The sequence below is a fragment of the Globicephala melas genome, chromosome 2 (assembly GCF_963455315.2).
Source record: "Globicephala melas chromosome 2, mGloMel1.2, whole genome shotgun sequence".
Classification (NCBI taxonomy): domain Eukaryota; kingdom Metazoa; phylum Chordata; class Mammalia; order Artiodactyla; family Delphinidae; genus Globicephala; species Globicephala melas.
In genome coordinates, this window is record NC_083315.2 from 151,892,955 (window position 1) to 151,912,438 (window position 19,484).

Genomic DNA, 19,484 nt, shown 5'->3' on the forward strand with positions numbered 1-19,484 from the left:
GAAGCCGGGCCACCCCTGCTTCTCCTGACCTTGCCTCTGAACCACGCCCCCCAGCAGCTCGTTGCTCAAGATCCCCGTACAAAATGGCGGCTGAGTCTGGAGAACCAACCATAGAGACGCCCACCTTCCGCGGAGAGCGCGCCGACCTCCTAAGGACGCCCGCGCCTCCCTGATAGGCGTGCCGACGTCATCTTCCGGCGGAGACGAAACAGCGGGCGCCGCCAAGGGCCCTTCTAGGAGAACAGCGAGCAGTCTCTGTGGTGCCGGGTCGTCCGAGCCGTGTCACGTGGCTGGCGAAAGCCGTCGCGGAGGCTGGGGGGAGGAGAAATGGGCGGGAGGACTGGGGGATAGCTTGAGACCCGACGACAACGGGGTTGTCATGGAGCTGCGCAGCCGGCCTCGCGCATGCGCCACTCTACTCGCGGGTCGTCCGGTCGCGCAGCGGCGACCTCGGTCCTAGGTGAGAAAAGGAGGGCTGAGGGTGAAGGGGGAGGGTTTGGGCGAGGAGCGTGGGAAAAGGAAGTGGGAGTAGGGGAGAGAAGAAGGGAAGCAAGGTAGTCAAGAGGCAGAGCCGGGACTTTCTGGGGACAGAGGGCCAGATGATGGGAGCAGGGGGTGTTGCGTTCCTCCCCCATTTAGTTGGTCGGTTTTGCTGCGAGGGTCAGGACTGCGTGGCAGAGGAGATCGCGGGTGAGGAGGGGGCTGTGTGTGGGGAGCAATTGGGGTAAGACTGTTAGGGCGGGTGAGCCCTGGTCTAGCCCTGGGGGCAACAGCCGGCTGGGCATCCCGGCGGGGGAGCACTTGGAGGCCCGCCGTGCTGTGAGCAGAGGGGCAGGGAATGGGCAGGTGAGTGAGCGCGGGAGCTGGTAACCCTGTGAGGGTCCTGGGCCTCCCGTTTGGGGATGAGGGGTAGTGCTCTGTTCTGGGCCCGGGGCACAGGTGTGCTGTCTTTTTCTGAGACTTGCTGTCACCCACTTGGCTGGTTCTTTCCCTTGGGTGACCAGCTTGCCAGGCGTGGTGCCAGGGGGTGGGGAGGTGGGAGAGAAGGTGGGCATTGCCAAGTAAGGAGTTAGTGGTTAGTGTGGGCGGGTTCAGAGGAGCTCTGATCCAGGCCCAGGGCACAGGCCGCAGCCAGGCTCCCTGTTATTGCCCAAGTCCTGGCAGTAAGCGTTGCCTGGGCGTTTGCCCTCGGAGGCTGGTGGTATGCCAGTCACAGCACAGTCCTAGGGTCTGCCCAGTTCTGCCCTGCTGAGCTGGCAGGCTGGTGGATGCCTGGAGGGCGCTCCTGCTGTCTGGCACAGATGCATCGTGGGCTGGTGCGAATGGGGGGTGGGTGGGCACTGTTAACTGTGAACCCTTCTCCAAGCAGGGGATTTGAGGAAGTTCTCTAATCTTATCTTCTCTTTGAAAGAGGAGAGTGGAATGAGCCATACCAGGTTCCAAACAGAGGACATTGTATGTTCAGGATCTTTGACGTGGATTTGCAGCCAAGCTGGAGCATGGAAATGGATGTGAAGGGGAAGATGAATATTAGAGATTTAGGTAGACTGGCTTTTTTTCCTCCTTTGTTAAAAAATCCACAGACATTCCCCCAGAATGGCATCTCTGAATATGCAGACCAAGAGAAAATGACTTCAGAGAAAACCTAGTAATGTATTTATAATTCCAGCAATTACTCATGGCTTTCTGGGTGGTAAGGTCTTGATTTTCTATGGCCTTGTCGCTTTACTGTATTTAAGCCTCTGCTTGGGCTTTCACCTCACACCTCTGTTCATGCATGCCTGTTAAACACATGACACATTTTAAAAAGAACTTGAGCTCTCAGGAAAGTTGCCAAGTATCTATAAAAGGAGAGATCTGTGAGCAGCATTTCAGATCCTTCCCTTGTACACCTTGGGTCTCCTTTTTATCATAGGCCTAAATCTCCATAGAGATTGTTTGTGGATTAGACCAACCTCTAATTTGGTTGCTGGATTTACCCCTGAGGTTTCAGCTTAGAATAAGGGGTGGATGAGATACCTGTTTCCTGCAGGAGACCAGACCTGGACGTGAGGTGACCGTGGTGTTTGGAAATGCAGACTCTTGACCTTCAAGCTGTTCAGGTATTTTGGTGACAGCTAAAGCTGCTAGGGCTGTCAGCAAGACTCAGCACGACAGAAGAGTTGTTGCAATTTATTATTCTGTGAGTACCTCACACATTAATTGTTGGGCTCTGAGGTTGCAAAGATGAAAAGACAACCCTTGAGGTTGAAGAGACGAACAGATAATTAGACTCTAATGTAAGAAGTGCATAAATAGAAGAAACAAGTGCTGTGGAGCACTTGTTAGAATTTTATCTTATACCTATTTACGTAAACCTCTAGATTCATTGATTCACTTTCCACTGTGAGTTTTAGTGTATATTCTCTGTGGGAACCTTTTGGACAGTGTGTTACATGTGTACTCGTCAGAGGCCCATTTAGGGTCAATCCAAGCTTAACTTGGAGTCCTCCTAATGCAGAGTTAGGCTTCTGAGGATCTGAGATGTTTGTAGGCAGTCGTAGTGGTTTCCAGTTTGTGCCAGGAAGCAGAGATGGCACAGTGGGCATGAGCTTGGTAACCCATTTTCAACCCCTGGTCAGCTTATGAGCATCTAACTTTATTGTAAAATAATACTGAAGAGGCAAAAAAAAAATCTTCTTGAGGTTTTCAAACTTCGCCATTGGTGTGGCCCTGGGTTTGAGAGCACCAGTAGTAAATGCCATCACTCTGCCTCTCTCTTATCGAGGGCCTCGTCTGGTGCTGTGTATGAATGGGTCTGTTGTTCACTGGCTAATTGACGTCCTCAGCGTCACTCCCAGGAGGGAAGTGCCTCTCTCAGGGAGAATAGGTCAAGATGGCATGTAGCCCTTCATTCTCTTTCCCACTTGAACTTGCCTGGGACACTAAGACTATCTGCTGCTTGAAGAGAACTTTACTTAGGACAGAGGCTTCCACGTCCAAAGTAGTCAGTTTACTATTCAAGTAGATTATGCATTCTTTATTTCCAATTGCCACCAGTTCCCCAGGATCTAAAATTTTAGCATCTGTTCTCCTTTTAACGTCACCGTTTCAGCATTTTGATTCCACAACCAATATTGTCCTACTCTCAGATGAGCCAGATAAATTCCTGTGTATTTTCTGTAGCTCCGTTGACTACACTTTAATAACAGTAGCAAGACCTTGTTCGTTGTCTTGTCACAAGGATTGTAGAAGTTGAAGTGCTTTATCTAAAATGCCTGTGAAATAATCCATTTCATAAGATATTGTGAAACTTTGTCAGGGTCTTAATTAGTTGCAGCTAACATGAGCTATCTTCCTCATCTAAGTCAATAGTAGGTTCAGACTGAATTCAAGTCTAATTGCCCATCCATCACCGACGTCTGCTTCCATTTTTGAAAAAGCCCTCCATTCACTTTCAGACAGTATTATTTCAGGAAAATGAAACTATGTACGTTTGTTGGGTTTCATACAAAAGGATCCTGATTTAATTAGAGATAGTTTTACATTTTATTCTGCTTTTTAAACTGGATTTTCCATGCTGTCAAACTTCATAGCCGTCCAGTAGAGACATGTGCTTTTGCATAGTGTCATGCAAGATGTGACAGTGCCATTGTTTATCTTTCATGCACGTAGTACTAAACGTGGTCTGTCAAAGAGTGCTTGGTTGACATGGACTGAATGGGGAAGCCAGTCCCTTTAAATGAGTTAGATATGGTACAAAATAATTTTTACTTGGAATTGAGTTTAAAATTCTGATCAGTGTGCGTTCCCTTTAGTCCACTTCTACCGTATGCAAAAGTATGAGCAAGAGGGTTTCTCAGGGCTGCCTGTAAACCTCCTTGTCTTCTATTTAATTTTATGTTGAATCCCTCCTCTGCTTCTGGAGTAGTTAATGTTCTTCGCTAGATCCTGTATTAGCAGAAATGTTCACACTCGGCATTTTCAGGGTATTTCAGATACAGTGCTGTTTGGCAGGGGGCCATGTTTCCCTCTACTCAGAAGGACAAATGGATGGAGTCGAGAATGGATTGTGAATAAAAACGCCACTGGGTGTTGCTTAAACCTACTATCTTAGTCCATTTGGGCTGTCATAACAAAATACCGCAGACTGGGTAGCTTATAAACCACAGAAATTTATTTCTCACAGTTCTAGAGGTTGAAAGTCCAAGCTCAGGGTGCCAGCATGGTCCAGGGAAAGCCCTCTTCCAGGTCACAGACTTCTCACTGACTGTGGTGGAAGGCGCTAGGGACCTCTCTGGAGCCTCTTGTAAAGCTCTAATCCCATGAGGTGAAGCCCTCATGGCTTAAGCCCCACCTCCTAATACCGTCATCTTTGGGAGTCAGGATTTCATATATGAATTTTGAGGGGACACAAACATTCAGACTGTAGCACTTTGCAGTTCCATTATTATTATTGTTTTCCCTGTTGGTCCCCTGTTCTCTTTATCCCTGCAGTATCCTTACAGCTGGCATCCCTTGGCGATTCAGAGGGCCTTGTTAAAATATCTTGAAGGGCTCATTGCTCTCATACTTTGCACTGTTAGCCTAGTTCTGGATCTGCTTTGGACTAGCTGTGTATCACTGGATCAAATCTAGGCTTCTTTCCAGGAAGTGGGCGACCAGGTCTGTTTGATTGACTCTATACCCCCATTCCTAGCACGATGCCTGGTTCATAGCAGGCACTTGATAAATATTTTTATTTATTCATTTATTTATTTTTGGCTGCGTTGGGTCTTCGTTGCTGCATGCGGGCTTTCTCTAGTTGTGGCGAGTGGGGGCTATTCTTCGTCGCAGTGCGCGGGCTTCTCATTGTCGTGGCTTCTCTTGTTGCAGAGCACGGGCTCTAGGCGCTTGGGCTCTAGGCGTGCGGGCTTCAGTAGTTGTGGTGCATGGGCTCAGTAGTTGTGTTGCACGGGCTCAGTAGTTGTGGCTGACGGGCTCTAGAGCGCAGGCTCAGTAGTTGTGGCGCACGGGCTTAGTCGCTGTGTGTCATGTGGGATCTTCCTGGACCAGGGCTTGAATCTGTGTCCCCTGCATTGGCAGGCGGATTCTTAACGACTGCACCAGCAGGGAAGTCCAATATATATTTTTAAATGACTGAATGTAACTTATCTGAGCCTCAGCTTCCTCCTCTGTAAAGTGGGATAGCAACTGAGGAGGACATGGTGAGGCTCAAGGAAAGAACCTTAGCAGTAATAATGTTATGGGCGTTTCTGGAATCAAAACACTATTACATATGGTCTTATGTGTGCATAGAAGTGCTTTTTAAGCCAAAATGTAGCATGCATATATAAGGAGTTGTTTTTACTCTGTTCACTACCTCATCCAAAGAAGTGGAAAGTTAATTTGAGAAACTACACTCTGGGAGGTGGCAGAAAGTCCCGGGCCTGCAGATGTATCCTGGGAGGCAAGCCTGGTCCGAGGTGGGCATCCCCTCTGCTTTCCTCCCTCAGGGAGCATTGCAGAAAGCCTAATCAAATGTGCCTTTGTTAGCAGTCTACAAAGCTTCCACTGAGAATGTGGTTTGTATGCTTTGCATTTGTAATGGAATTAGAGGGCAGCGAGAGGACAGTGAACCTCCTTTTGGGTGGAAACCATTCTACTGTTGAGTAAACTTGTAGCCTTTGTCAGCTGAGACCGCTGAGAAAGTGCACACAGAGCAAGTGGGCGCCGCTGGTGTTCTTTGCCCTTAGTTTACTCACCGTTTGCCTCACCTGTCTCAGCTCTTCAGGCAATGACTTCTTCTGTAATTGTTTTTCACAGGGCAGTCCAGATGAAAAGAGTACTGACGAATGCACTTCCAGCCCAGTAAAACATGGAGAGGAAGAACCCATCCAGAGAGGGCTCTAGAAGGCTCTCAGCCAAACTGAGCAAAGGCCCAGAGATGAAAAAAGTGTCTCGTCAACTCGGCGTGGCAGCTGCTGAGTCAGATAAGGACTCTGGATTTTCAGGTTAAAAATACCTCATCATTTCTACATTGGAATGAATGATTTGCCTGAAAAACGTCCTCCGTAAACACTCATTTGTGTGATGAGGATGGGAAGATTTCACCCACAGGAGAAATAGTTTTCTGATCTCTTCAAATGGTGATTCTGTTGCCATATGGCGGGGTACTCATCCCAGTCACAGTGGGGTTAGTTCTGAAGGAACGATATGACATCTTTTTTCCACTTAGACTCTCAACTTTAAATCTTATATTTCCAACTGTGGCAAGTGGCTACTGGAAAAATATAGTTAAATACTCATAATTCTATTGTCTTACCTCCTTTTTCATAGGAATAGTTACATTGCAGGGAAAAATACTGGCATGTTGTCCCCACATATAACAAATTAAACAAAAGTAGTATAGAATTTGTTAAGATAACTTTTTTGCTGAGAAAGTGTTTGCTGTGTTTAAAAACATTTCCCCCCATAACCCATCCCTGCCGGTATTTGTGCCTTTTGTCTTTGGACTATGAGCCTCCTGGCCCTATTCCAAACTTGGGTATCTGTTAGAGACAAGAAAGCAAGACAGTTTTCCTTATTGGTTTGTCTTAAACTTTATCTGAAAGGACTAGTTGCACACCCAGTAAATCTTTTCATTTTGTGCCGAGGCTTTTTTATTTCCAGGTCTGAGAGTAGTGGCTTAAATATGGCTCTAGTGTAAACATTTTGGCCCAGGGGAGGCAGAGGGGTGATGCCAGGGGATTCTGGCTGGGTTAGCATCCTGAGAGTGGAGCCCTCTCCTGGAGAAAGATTTATATTATCCAGCCCACAGAGACTTACCAATCCACTGTGTTGATTTATTAATTTATAGTGAGAAATGCAGCTGTTAGGAAAACTAGAACTCAATCATCCTTAGATTGGTGTATTTTCTCCCTGTAGGTATGCTGCATGGGAAGCCAAATTATAAATAGACTGTTTCTCAGAGGAACAGAGCACCGTCCTAGGGATTAGAATAGGCACAGTTCAGGGAAGGGAGGGCAGGTTTATAGCCCTTTGGGTTTTTCTTCTCAGTCTTTTAGCATTGTTTCCTAAGCTTGCCTCATCGTAAGGCTCGTCTGAGGCACTTGTTAAAAGTACTGATCGCCAGACCCCTCTTCTGGAGACTGTGATGTTGAGGGTCTGGGGGAGGACCCGGAATGTGAGTTTTATATTTTTACAAGTGTCTCTGGTGATTCCTGTGATCAGACAGGTTTGGGAAACTTTGCAGGCCTAGTGTCTTTTTTCTTTTAATATCGTGTTTGTTTTTTGTCTGTTTTTCATATCATGAAGGTAATATATGCTCATGGTAGAAGCTTAGAAATTTAGGTACATGCAAAGAAGAAAACAAACATTAACCATACTCCCACCCCCTGTTATTCTCAATACTGTGGCCATTTTGGTACTTCTTCCAATAACTTCAGTTCTATCAGACCAGCTGTTCTGTAGCATGTCCCGAAGTCTGGATAGTTTTTCTGAAAGTTTCCTATTCTCTATGCAGAAGTGCCTTAAGAAGTATTGTGCTGTTCACATAAGGCAGTATCAAAAATACTCAGATTCGCTGTGCTCCAGAAAGTGGCCCTAGTGAGTACCTTCAGCCACATCTGGGCCAGGTGCCAGTGGTTTCGTCAGTGCCTGAGTTATTGTTCCAGTTACCTTGGAATGTGATGTAATTTGCAATGATTAATTAGCTGCAGTCCATATTGAGATTTTTCCCATTGTCCCAATAGTGGCCTTTATAATTGTTAATCTTTTTGTATATTTGTTTGTTTTGGGTCCAGAACCCAGTTGAAGGCTGTGCATTTCATTTAATTGTCCCTGTCTTTTTTTTTTTTTAATTTTAAAATTTATTTATTTATTTAATTTTTGGCTGCGTTGGGTCTTTGCTGCACGGGCTTTCTTTAGTTGCGACGAGCTGGGGCTACTCTTCGTTGTGGTGCATGGGCTTCTCACTGCGGTGGCTTCTCTTGTTGCGGAGCACAGGCTCTAGACGCATGGGCTTCAGTAGTTGTGGCACGTGGGCTCAGTAGTTGTGGCTCGCAGGCTCTAGAGCACAGGCTCAGTAGTTGTGGTGCACAGGCTTAGTTGCTCCGCGGCATGTGGGATCTTCCCGGACCAGGGCTTGAACCAGTGTCCCCTGCCTTGGCAGGTGGATTTTTAACCACTGTGCCACCAGAGAAGCTCTGTCCCTGTCTTTTAAATCTTATTTAGTCTAGACCAGCTCCTTCGTCTTCCCGTTCTTTTTTTCGGGACATCGTCATCTTTAAAGGAGTTAGGCCTGTTGTTTTGTAGAATGTTTCACACTGGATTTCTCTGGTAGCTGCCCCATTATCAGAAATAGGCTAAACATTTTTTTAATAGAAAACTAAATTTTTGATGTTCTATCCTTCTCATTGCAACACATAAGGTGACTCCTAAGTGTGTCTTATTCTTGGTGACACTCTGATTAAAGGAGTAGATGTATACCAGATTTCTTTATTGCAAAAGTACTCTTTTCTCTTTGTAATTAGTGAGCAATTTATGGGATGATACTTTGAGATTGTGTGACTGTACTGTTCCCCAGCAGACTCTTGACTAGTGATTTTAGCATCCGTTGATGATCCTTGCCTGAACCAATTACATTTGTGGTCTGAAAATGGTGATCTAATTCTATCATTCCTTGTATATTTTATTAGCTGACAGTCATCTTCTCTAAAGAAGTACTTCTCTCCTCTGCCCCCTTTTTAGAGCATCACTGTGGATTCACGGAATTTTTTTGTGATTTTGTTTGTCAGTCCATTATCATTATTATTTTTGACACTCAAATTGCCCCACGTTTGGTCAGTGGGAGTCCCTTCTAGGTGGCGCCTGTGTCTTTGACATGTCCCCATTTGTGTTGGAGCACTTCCTTGCCTTCTGGGACAGTAAGATGTCCAGGCTCATCTTGCACCTTCCCTGCCAAAGATATCGGCCATTTCTCCAAGGAGCCCTGGTTTCCTTTTTGTGCAGAATGACATTTAGAAACCGAGATACACGTGCAAGGTGTGCACTTTTCTTCTGAAGTCCTTTGTTTCTGGCCTCATAGTTCTTAACTAGAGGTGCACATTTGGATTACTTGTAGTGCTTTGTGAAAATAACACGTGCCTGGACACCAGATAAATCAGTTCAGTAGAGTGAGGGGAAGACCCCAACACCAGTAATTTCTAAAAAGCATCTTTGGAGAATCTGATTAAATGCAAGTGTTGACAGTTGCTCTCTTCTAAATTACAGTCACATTCCAGTCCTGCCTCATCCAGACGACTCTGAGATTCTTGATGAGCATTTCGGGTATTCCCAGACTCCTCGCTGGCAGGGTTACTGCAGTCTCTTGGTTTACTCCAGCAGGGAGCTAATTAAGCCCTTTCTGTATGGGTTTCACATAGAGCAGCCTTCTTTTCTTCGTGGCAGAGAGTATCTTTCCGTCACCCATTGTGCAGAACCCCAGTGGGCACACTCAGCGTGCATTTAGGACACGAACAAAGGAGGTGCTTAACTGCGTGGAGGAGGAAAACAAAGGAAGACACATTGTAAACCTCATCTTGATGAACTTATCCAGAATTTTACAATTAGAAAACTTAGGAGGAAGCTATTTTAATTTCAGAGTGGAGGTAAGTCTTGAGGTTTTATAGGTTGGTTTTGTTTTTGTTGTTACTGTTACATCATGTAGTGCCCAGGGCCTCTAAAGGTCTTATTAACCTTGCCCCAAGTCACACGCACACTCCTCTTCCCTTTCAACCACAGATTCTTAAAAGTAATGAGCTAACTTCGAAGGCCTTACCCACTTCTCCTGTAGACGGGTGATGGTTACTTTCTCATGAACCCAAATGGATGCAGGCTTTTGTCTGTAATAGAGTTGGAAGGGCAGTCAGCTGTCCTAGGGCAGTGATTCTCAATCTTTTGGGATGGGAGGGATAATTACGGCTCCCGTTGAGAATCCAGTGAAAGTTAGATACCTCCTCCTCAGAAAAATTCACAAAAACACATACCACAAATGTTCCATTCCGTTTCGTGGGGTCCAGGGCTCCCCAGGAGGACTGGTTGAGAGCCTGAGTGAACTGACCATTTTTCCGCCCACCAGATGGGAGCTCTGAATGCCTGAGCTCGGCAGAGCAGATGGAGTCTGAGGACATGCTGAGCGCCTTAGGCTGGAGCCGAGAAGACAGGCCAAGGCCGAGCGCCAAGCCTGCAAGCGGTGCCTTCCCAACACTGGCCCCCATGGTTGTCATGAAGAACGTGCTGGTCAAACAGGTGAGGAGGACTGAGCTCTCATAACTTCTTTGCACGCCAGGGTTTCTGAGCTTCCTGTGCACAGAGCTTCTCCCTCTCTGTCAAGGAGAGATGCGAGGAGCAGACCACCAGCACCACACCAACACGCGCTTCTGTGCTGGGAAGAGGATGTGTCCTTTCAACTACTGGCGGTGTTTGAAAAAGGAATACGAGAGTCATCACATGTGTTCTCATTTTCCAGATAGTAAGACTATTTTATTTCTGTATCCCTAGTTTGTCCAAAGCGATCTGGAATACTTTAGTCATGTTAAACGGAACCAAGCAGAAATGTCCTGACTTCTGTAGTGTGTGCTAAGATATGACAGAATTTAAGGTAGAAACAAGAGCATCTCTTTTTAATTTGACTGGGACTTTTAGAAATATTTTTTTGAGACGTAGAGGCAATTTCCCTGTTTCTCATGTTACATTCTGAGCACTTTCTTAGTAATCAGCCAAAGCTATATCATTAGTGAGAAAGGAGCTCTTTGGTTTAGGTATGGCTATACCAGCAGACTCCACCCAGCATTGTTGAGGAATTGAAAAATAACCCTGTTTCAGGCTTTCTTATATAACTATGCAAATTATGTGATTATTGTCTAGATACGAAAGAAAAGAAGATTTAGATAAAAATCTAAGCTAAGCCCCAGTGTTTGGAACAAACAACTCAATCATATGAACTTGAAGAACGTGTAACCTTACCCTACTTTGCTCTAAAATAGATCAGTCCTCGCATGGGTCTGTTGATGCGGCTGCTCAAAGCTAGTGAAGGTTGAAATCTGGCTGTATGTTGTTGACCTTCCCACCTTAGGTAGAAGAACGTGGCTCTAGCCTGACAGGAGACCTTAATGTCTTAACTATTACCTAGTTATTGCTGAACAACACAAACTGATTTTCAACAAGGCAACCTGGTGAGTTTGGAAAAAGAATTTGCAGATATTTGCTTGGCAGATCACATCTCAGCTGGAAGCACAGCTCTCCTCGCCGAAATGAGGCGAGAGAATAAAGACATGAAACGGAGCCCAAATGAGATTGTCCAGGCCCCACCGGTGCTTCTCAGGGCTTCCTGTCTCCTGCTCTTTCCTCCCTGCCTTCCTCTCTGGCCCCCTGGTCACTCTTTCTTAGGCATCTTTGTTGATTGTTGTGGGCGAGGCCGGCAGCTCCAGAAGGCTGTTGCAGGGTGAGTGGGCGGGTCCAGCAGAGCCATCTCCTTCAGGACAGAGACCCACTGGGAAGGCTGCTGGACTTGATCAGGAGACAGGAGGCTTGGGGGCAGACTGACCTGATGGAGCAGTCTAGGAGTTTTGTTTTTTCACATATGCTAGAATCCAGCACAGTCCAAATTTAAAAGCATTATACACTTCTTAAAATCTCTGCTTATTGCATAATGTCTTAATTATTGCTGCTTGGTTTTAGGATATTTCTTTTGAGGCTCTGATTCCAGTTCTGTCACCAGACTGCGTGATCTTACACACAATTACTTAATCACCGTGAACTTCATTTTCTTCATCTTTAACATGAAGCTAGGATTGATTCTAGAGATCCTATCCAAGACCCTATGATTCTGAGATCCTATCCAAGTCTAAAGTCTTGTCTGGTATTCCCTCAGGTGATCTCAGTAAGAATGGTACCTTGTAAAATCTAAATTAGAACAAATAAGCCAAGTATCTAAAGGGGCATAACAATAGCATTAGGAAGAATAATCCAGTGAAATCAGCTTGGGAAAGCAACGAGTTAGGTATTTTCTGGATCCATTTGCCTTGTAGGTCAACCCTTATGGCATGAGTGAGCAGGGGGACAGCCTGAAGTTCTGCTCTTGACTGACCTGGACGAGGCTGATCTCTTCTTTGAAAGACCCCCGATTTTTGTATCTCCTCTGACGGGGGAGTGTGGTTGCTAGGCCCAGCGTTGCTTGCTTATGGACATCCAGAGTGTATTTGAACACCAAGAGGGCTCCAGGATGGACTCTCCAGGTCATCCCAGCCTTTGCACAGGAGATGAACTGTAGTTGAACTTGGCCAGGAGTTCCTAAGCAGGTATCCAAGAAGCTGAAATGTATGCAAATCAGGTGCCGGTGTGGGAGCACAGTCCATCGCTTTCCTCAGATAAATCACATGACTGCACTAAGGGTAAGAGCCTCTGTCAGGTTCTCTCTCTGCCTGTAGCCTCATCTACACTCATATCTCTGGGCCTGGGTTGGAATTGGACTGGCTTTTAAATATTAGAGACAAGTTCATGGAAAGTCCTTGTAATAAAGAGTCTGAGTCCATCTTTTAAATGAATACATACATGAGAAAAGTAGCCATGCCCTTCTTTATTAGATTACTATCTGAATTAGTACTTTAATTAAAAATTAAAATGTATAATTGAGCAGTAATAGAGCAAAAGCAATGTAGCAGAACGGTTTGGATGGGTTTTAGAGTCAGAGGATGGAATCCTATCTTCACCACTTAGTAGCTTGGGGACTGAAAGCAAGTTATTTCAACTTCCTAAGCCTCAGTTTCCTGTTTGTGAAAGGAAATGATAACTACCTCATGGGATCATTATGGCGATTCCGTGAGACAGCGCAGGCGACACATCACACCCAGTGCTAGCCTGTGGTGAGCACCCGTACACGGTGGCTCTTCCTGCCTTGCAGAGCTTTGTGGTAGCCGGGCGTTATTGCCTTAAATACAGGGGCCCATGGACTCCTGACAATACGTAACTGTGTAATCAAAAGTTGTTTTCAGGTAAAAGAGGTTCCAGATGTAACTAAATGAAGATAGACTGGTGTGAAGTCACATTTATAGTATTGAGATTAGCACATTTTAACTTATGCCAGCAAATTGTACTATCCATCCTTTTTTTAAAAAAAAATTTTTTTTTAATTAAAAAAATTTTTTTTAATTTTTATTTATTAAAAAACTTCTTTTTGTTGCACTGCACGGCATGCGGGATCTTAGTTCCCCCACCAGGGATCGAACCCGCGTCCCCTGCCGTGGAAGCGTGGAGTCTTAGCCACTGGACCACCAGGGAAGTCCCCTATCCATACTTTTATTGCCTTACTTGTGACCTTAACTGTGTCACTACTTCATGACCTTCCTACAGTTTCTTTTTCTCAAGTGATAGCACTTGAATAAAGATAGCTATTTCCTCCAGTTTTCCCTTAAGAAAAAAAATATATGATGTCAGCCCCAAATGAATTTTTAAGCCACATCTCCAGTCATGCTAAGAAGGGCCACCCCGTGTGTGAGGGAGGCTCTGTACTTATATCTGAGTATGTGCTTTGCCTCTTGGACAGCTGCAGGTAACACGTAGTGTGCTGCTCTTTGCCTTTGCTTTTTCCTTCAGGGCAGCAGCTCATCCCAGCTCCAGTCGTGGTCTGTGCAGCCCTCCTTTGAAGTGATCTCAGCACAGCCCCAGCTCTTATTCCTTCATCCACCTGTACCGTCTCCTGTCAGCCCATGTCACGCTGGTGAGAAAAAGTCGGACTCCAGGAACTACTTGCCCATTCTCAATTCTTACACCAAAATAGCCCCACACCCAGGCAAAAGGGGCCTCTCCCTCAGCCCAGAAGAAAGAGGAGAAGGTGGAATGCAGAAGAAGATCTGTACTGAGAGACTGGGGCCAAGCCTGTCTTCTAGTGAGCCGACCAAGACTGGTGCTGGCCCACCCGGGCCCCCGACGCCAGCGCCCCCCAGCACCAAGCTTGCCGAAGACTCAGCTCTTCAGGGTGTGCCCTGCCTGGTGGCAGGTGGAAGTCCACAGACGCTTCAGCCAGTGTCCAGCAGCCATGTGGCTAAAGCGCCCAGCCTGACCTTTGCTTCCCCCGCCAGCCCTGTCTGTGCGTCAGACAGTACCCTGCACGGGATGGAGAGCAACTCCCCGCTGTCCCCACTGTCAGCTAGTTACAGCTCCCCTCTGTGGGCTGCAGAGCACCTCTGCCGCAGCCCAGATAGCTTTTCAGAGCAGCGGCAGAGCAAGCACAGGCGCTTTCAGAATACCCTAGTAGTCCTACACAAATCTGGTTTGCTGGAGATCACTTTGAAAACCAAGGAGTTGATTCGTCAGAACCAGGCAACTCAGGTGGAACTAGACCAGCTAAAGGAGCAGACCCGGCTATTTATCGAGGCCGCCAAGAGCAGGGCTCCTCAGGCTTGGGCCAAGCTGCAGGCGTCTTTAACATCAGGGTCAGGTCATCCTGGCAGTGACCTAGAAGCGTTCTCCGATCAGCCAGACATATAACATAGAAGGCATATTTTCCTGTTACTTGAGTGGTTCTTTTTAACTCTTTTACCGTCGTCTACTCCTGTTTCCCGAAGCTTATGTAAGAGCTTTCCTTTTAAACTTAAACTGTTCAGCGGTTCACTTACGAAGCCACATGCCAATACCTGGCTGCTGTCTTAACCTGTGGTCTGTGCACAGTTTCCCTTTGTCTCCGTTCCACTGAGGACCTCAGATTGTCCTCGAGTCCCTCTTCCTTAGCCTGCAGGCACTTCGATGGATCACGGTGCAAAGCGGGAAAGATGCTTGTGTGGGGCCCCTCTAGCTGTCACGTCCCACCATCCCACTCACTAACCGTGATCAGGGATGCAGTGACGCAGACAAGCGTACAGAGTGACACCTGTCAAGCCAGGGAGTAGGTGACATAAGGAGACCTTCGTGGATCTTCCCTTGAAGGTCTTAGTCACAGAGGAAAATATAAGAGGAGGGTGTTTCCATTTTACGAGGCCTTGTGCCATTCGGGAGAAACCTAAAGTGCTCTGGGCACACATTGGTCCTCGGATGCAAGCACTTAATCACTTAAAGCTTTGTTTCTTTAAACTCGAAAGTCAAGGGGAAGGGGTGGTACCGTTAACTCGTACACTTTCATCATAAGCCAGATTTCTGTTAAACTGGTAGGTGAAATATTTCAGATTTGTAAAGTATGGAATGGATTTAGGACCATCTGGAGCTACGGTTGATGAACTGCTTTTTTGACTCAGAGTCTGAAGAAAGAAATGGCTAACATCTCTTGGTTGAGAGCTGGAAGATTCTGATAATTTATGCTTTTTTCTTTCTCTCTCTTCTTTTGAAACAATGCAAAAGAAGATTTTCTTACATGTGAAAATCCTAAAAGAGAGCTTCATGGTTCCCGATTGTGTAATACAAGTCAGCCCTCTGCTACCATCTTTTTTCCCCCCTTTGTTTTTACAAAAGAGGAAAGAAATGATTATTAAGCTTGATAAACTTTGAATTAAAATCATCATAAGGTTATGACATTAAGTCCACAAAAAATTGGAAAACGTTATCCATTTTCTTTCCACGTCCAGAGTTTTCCTTTGTCTTACGTCACGGTGACGTGGAGCAGTCTTCTGTGTTTCTTTCGTGCATTGGATTTGGCTGCAAAGCCAACGGTGTAGTGGGTTATGTGAAGTCCATCTAGAAGTGGAGAGTGTTATGAGACCTTGCAGACGATACACACCCTTTCAGCCTCATTGTAAACTAGATTTCTGAGTCGTAAAGTTGCCAGCTTTTTACCCTCCCATTTAAAAATTTCATCCTCTTGAAAATCTTTGTACCAATTACTTTAGTAAGAAATTCTGTATGACCAACTTCATCTTTTCTGCAAGGAAAATGTTCTTGAAGTTCTGCCAAGGCCAGAAGCTAAGGCTCATGCTTGCTGGGTAGTTGTAACTCTGAACATAGTTTTAAGATTACAAGGCTTCAGATTGCCTGCATTTTGTTCTCAAACATGCACAATTTAGATACGACCAATTTAGAAGTAAACAACTCCGTAAAATCTTCAGACTCTCCTGGTAAATGCAGAATTATTACCTGCCATTTGCTTTCTGAAAGATTTCAAAAATCAGAGCAAATGTGTCTTTAAGCAGACTCTGCTCCTTTTACTGTTTTTCTCTTGGCCCACACCCTTTGCCTCCCTGAATCTGTGTGGTGCTGCAGGAACTCTGCTCTGCACGCCGTGCTAGGAAGCTTCCTTTCTGGCAGAGTATGTTTGGCAGCAAAGCTCTGGAAACAGGTGCCTTCAGAGCAGCCTGGGCACCAGTCATGAGTCTTACTGAGTCAAAAATCTGAACACACTTGCTGAGAACCAAATTTATTCCTTCAGAAAAAACCCTCTGTGGAGCTTTATGCGTCTTGGACTCTTCTTCCTAGATTAAGGTTTGCATTCCCTCCTGTCAGGTACAAGACGATGAAAGCCGTCATTGATCCTCACTGCTGAGTGACAGGGAAAAGCAGCACCACCCCGCGGCTCTTCTCTGATGTTGTAACTCAGTGTGGAAGTCTCTCTGGGCTCTTAGCATGGGTGTTCTTTACCTAGTGGAGCAGTAAGCAGATGAAGCCACTTAGAGAAGCTGGTCGTGGAAGGAGAGATCCACTGAGGCTAGCAGACATGTGGAGCCAGAAACCAGATCGGCAAATGGAGGAACCTCGGAGTTGACTGGAAGGATCTCCGTGGGTTTCACGAGGCTGTAAGTAGTAGTGGTTTTAGTGATGCGTGATTTGATCTGGTATGAAGTTCTGTGGCAAAGCTGCTGTTTTCTAAAAGCCATTCTTAGCTCAAACCAACCCTTAAGAGAAGTTTCGGCAGATTGTGTTGGCAGTATTGAAAGACATCTAGAAAAAGCTGCTGATTGAATTGGTTATGGGAATGGAGTTTGGTGACATTTGTAATTTAATACACTCATTGCTTTTTATCGATTGTGGTATTGTCTGACTTTACTATGATTCCTTCAGCAGAAAAGTAACTCTTGTGCATATATTGAAGTGTTTTTCCAGCTATGAATTCTTTAGGGTAGAGATTTATTTACCAAATGTGAATTCCTTTGAGGAAGTATGAAGTTTTGTAGAAACTGACTGTGAAATGTCAGAGAAAAATAAAAGTCACTTACTTGAAAACTATTTGGCCTTTGGGCTTTATAACTGCTTAAAATGCTAAGTGAAATCAAGGGTAAATGTTTGATTGATTTAGGTTTCATACATACGTACTCGTGTCATTTGGGGACACTGGGATTAGTTACTGAACTTGTGGAAATTCATTGTTCAGACTCTCACCGGTGTGAACTTAAGGGAGATGCAGGCACTTAAGGCAAATGGATAGTGCAGCTTTCCCTGGAGTCATGGAGGTTTATACTGGGTAGGTTGGGAGGAGAGAGAGGAGAATACTATCCAGTGATTTCCTCCATCTGATAACGACACTTTCACAAACAGAATTTTTAAGTGGCAGAAGCACTACAGTCGTCTCCTGGGATAAACTAAAGCCATATCAAGTGAAGTTCTTTTACCACAGAGCGGTCCTTAGCAAGTGCATCTCCAAGCCTTTTCCTTCCTGCTTCTCCGAGGTGATTCCTAAGGCTCTACTCCTCCTCATCAGGGTTCACCTGCAGGGTCTCAGCAGGGAGGTGTGTAGTCTTCCCTGCTCCCCGAGGCCAGTCAGGACACCCCTCCTGGGGTTTTTAAGTGACTGGGAAAATAAAAAGCTTATCATCATTTAAAGGCCTGTAGGGTTGCCATAGTCTAATTCTTAAAACATTATTTCTGTCCTATACAATTTTCTAAGTAACGTTTAAAAAGATGGCTGTAAGACCACTAAAACAAACAAAAATGGGTAAAGATGGCTAGAAGAGCCCCTCCTGAAATAGAAAAGCACCCTCCCATAGAGATGGAATCTAGAGGCACGAGAGCCACTGAGTGTATACTGAAGGCTTAGGCGAGCCCTGTTACTGTCGTCCCTGGCCCTTGGACATGATGCCTGTATGTGGAAATACCTGCCCGTTGCAAACATGTCTGTTTAATCCACGTCTTTTATGACATAATTGCAGATTGTAGCCTGGTGCAGTGGGGTCGAAAGACCTCCATGCACCTGTCACATCTGTCACTCATTAACTGGGTGACTTTGGATAAGTCACTGAACCTCTAGGTATCACTCCTCTCAGTTGAATAATAAAGAATTGGAACTGGTTCTGTCTATGGTGCTTCCCATCTCTAACCATTTGTAAGATCCTCTGTCTGTCACAGGTGAGGCTTAAAATTATAGATCTTCCTCATTTTACAGTGGGGTTACATCCTGATAAACCCATCGTAAGTTGAAATTATTCTAAGTCAAAAATGCATGTGGCGGCATGGCCTTCATCAAATCCAAAAGAGTGAGCTCAGCGGAGAAATAGCTGCGCACCCTTCCCGCCGAGAGTCCCGGTCCACATTGGAAGCAAAGAGACAGTTTTCTTACAAAAAGTTGGCAGTTATCATAGAGTTAACAGTACTGTCTAGGCTGTTGCAGTATATCCTCCTTCCACTCCCTTCTCCGCCGCCTCTTGTATATCCTCCTCGATTAAGTATTAAAACAGTATTTGAGTTGAAAAGAGTTTGTATATATTTAAATGAATAACTTTTTATACTCTTTGTTACATGTTTATAATCAGTATTTAGTGGAAAATGTTTTGAAGTTTTTTTTTGTTTCGTTCTTGGTTTTTTTGTTTTTGTTTTTTAACTTGGGTTAGAATTTTTCTTTTTGTACTGTTTCTTTAAAACAGAGTTCTTAGTAACAGAGGCAGTTCCTGAATTCAATTTTGTATGTCCAAAAAAAAAAAAAATGCATGTGGTACACCTGACCTACCGAACATCATAGCTTAGCCCAGCCAACCTTAAAGTTGCCCAGAACACTTACATTAGCCTACAGTTGGGCAGGATCATCTCACACAAAGCCTATTATATAATGATGTGTTGGATTGCTCATGGGATTTGTTGACTGCTGTACTGAAAGTGAAAACAGAACGGTTGTCTGAGTACAGAATGGTGGTAGGTATATCGCTTGTTGACCTTCGTGATTGCGTGGCTGACTGGGGGCTGCCCAGCATCATGAGGGGATCCTACCTGCACATCACTAGGCCGGGGAAGAGATCAAAATTCAAAATTTAAAGTAGGGTTTCTGCAGAATGCCTCTCTCTTTCGCACCATCGTAAAGTCAAAAAATCCTAAGTCGGAGACTGTAGGTAATCAGTTAAATTTTAAAGAAAACCCTGGGTGCCTACAAAGTAGGTTCCTAGTGCTCTGGTTAGTTGATTTTAAGGTGTTCTGTCAGATTTTAAACTTATATGTGACTCTGGGAGAAGCATTTTGCCAGCCTGCATTGGTTTTGATTACCTGGTTGCAGCTAACATGGATTTACTAACTCCCATATAAGAGACTGCCCTCGAGTGAAGACTCATTAGCCCCAAAGGAGAATAATTGGGGATTAAATC

General features: G+C 45.2%; 2 protein-coding genes across 22 annotated transcripts in view; both read left to right on the forward strand.

The window, feature by feature from the left end:
- Positions 1–273: 273 nt before the first annotated feature.
- On the forward strand, positions 274–17,145 carry CIPC (CLOCK interacting pacemaker). Of its 18 annotated transcripts, none has more exons than XM_060295094.2 (7): positions 275–460; positions 1,412–1,542; positions 2,033–2,182; positions 4,477–4,644; positions 5,785–5,972; positions 10,079–10,248; positions 13,594–17,145. In XM_060295094.2, exons 5-7 carry the CDS (start codon positions 5,837–5,839, stop codon positions 14,485–14,487), a joined length of 1,200 nt encoding a protein of 399 aa, XP_060151077.1. In that variant the 5' UTR covers positions 275–460; positions 1,412–1,542; positions 2,033–2,182; positions 4,477–4,644; positions 5,785–5,836; the 3' UTR covers positions 14,488–17,145. The 18 variants fall into 18 exon arrangements, with proteins under 18 accessions (XP_030687710.1, XP_030687715.1, XP_060151077.1 ...); XM_060295098.2 differs by having other exon boundaries at positions 4,566–4,644; XM_060295097.2 differs by having other exon boundaries at positions 2,033–2,102.
- The window catches only part of TMEM63C (transmembrane protein 63C), a 135,381-nt gene continuing 132,472 nt past the window's right edge, over positions 16,576–19,484 (forward strand). For 3 of the 4 annotated variants that reach the window (XR_009563174.1, XM_060295093.1, XM_060295090.1), the window contains exon 1: positions 16,576–16,715. The gene's annotated coding sequence lies outside the window, so the exon portion shown is untranslated. The remainder of the gene's footprint in view (positions 16,716–19,484) is intronic. The other variant, XM_060295092.1, reaches the window with a different exon arrangement.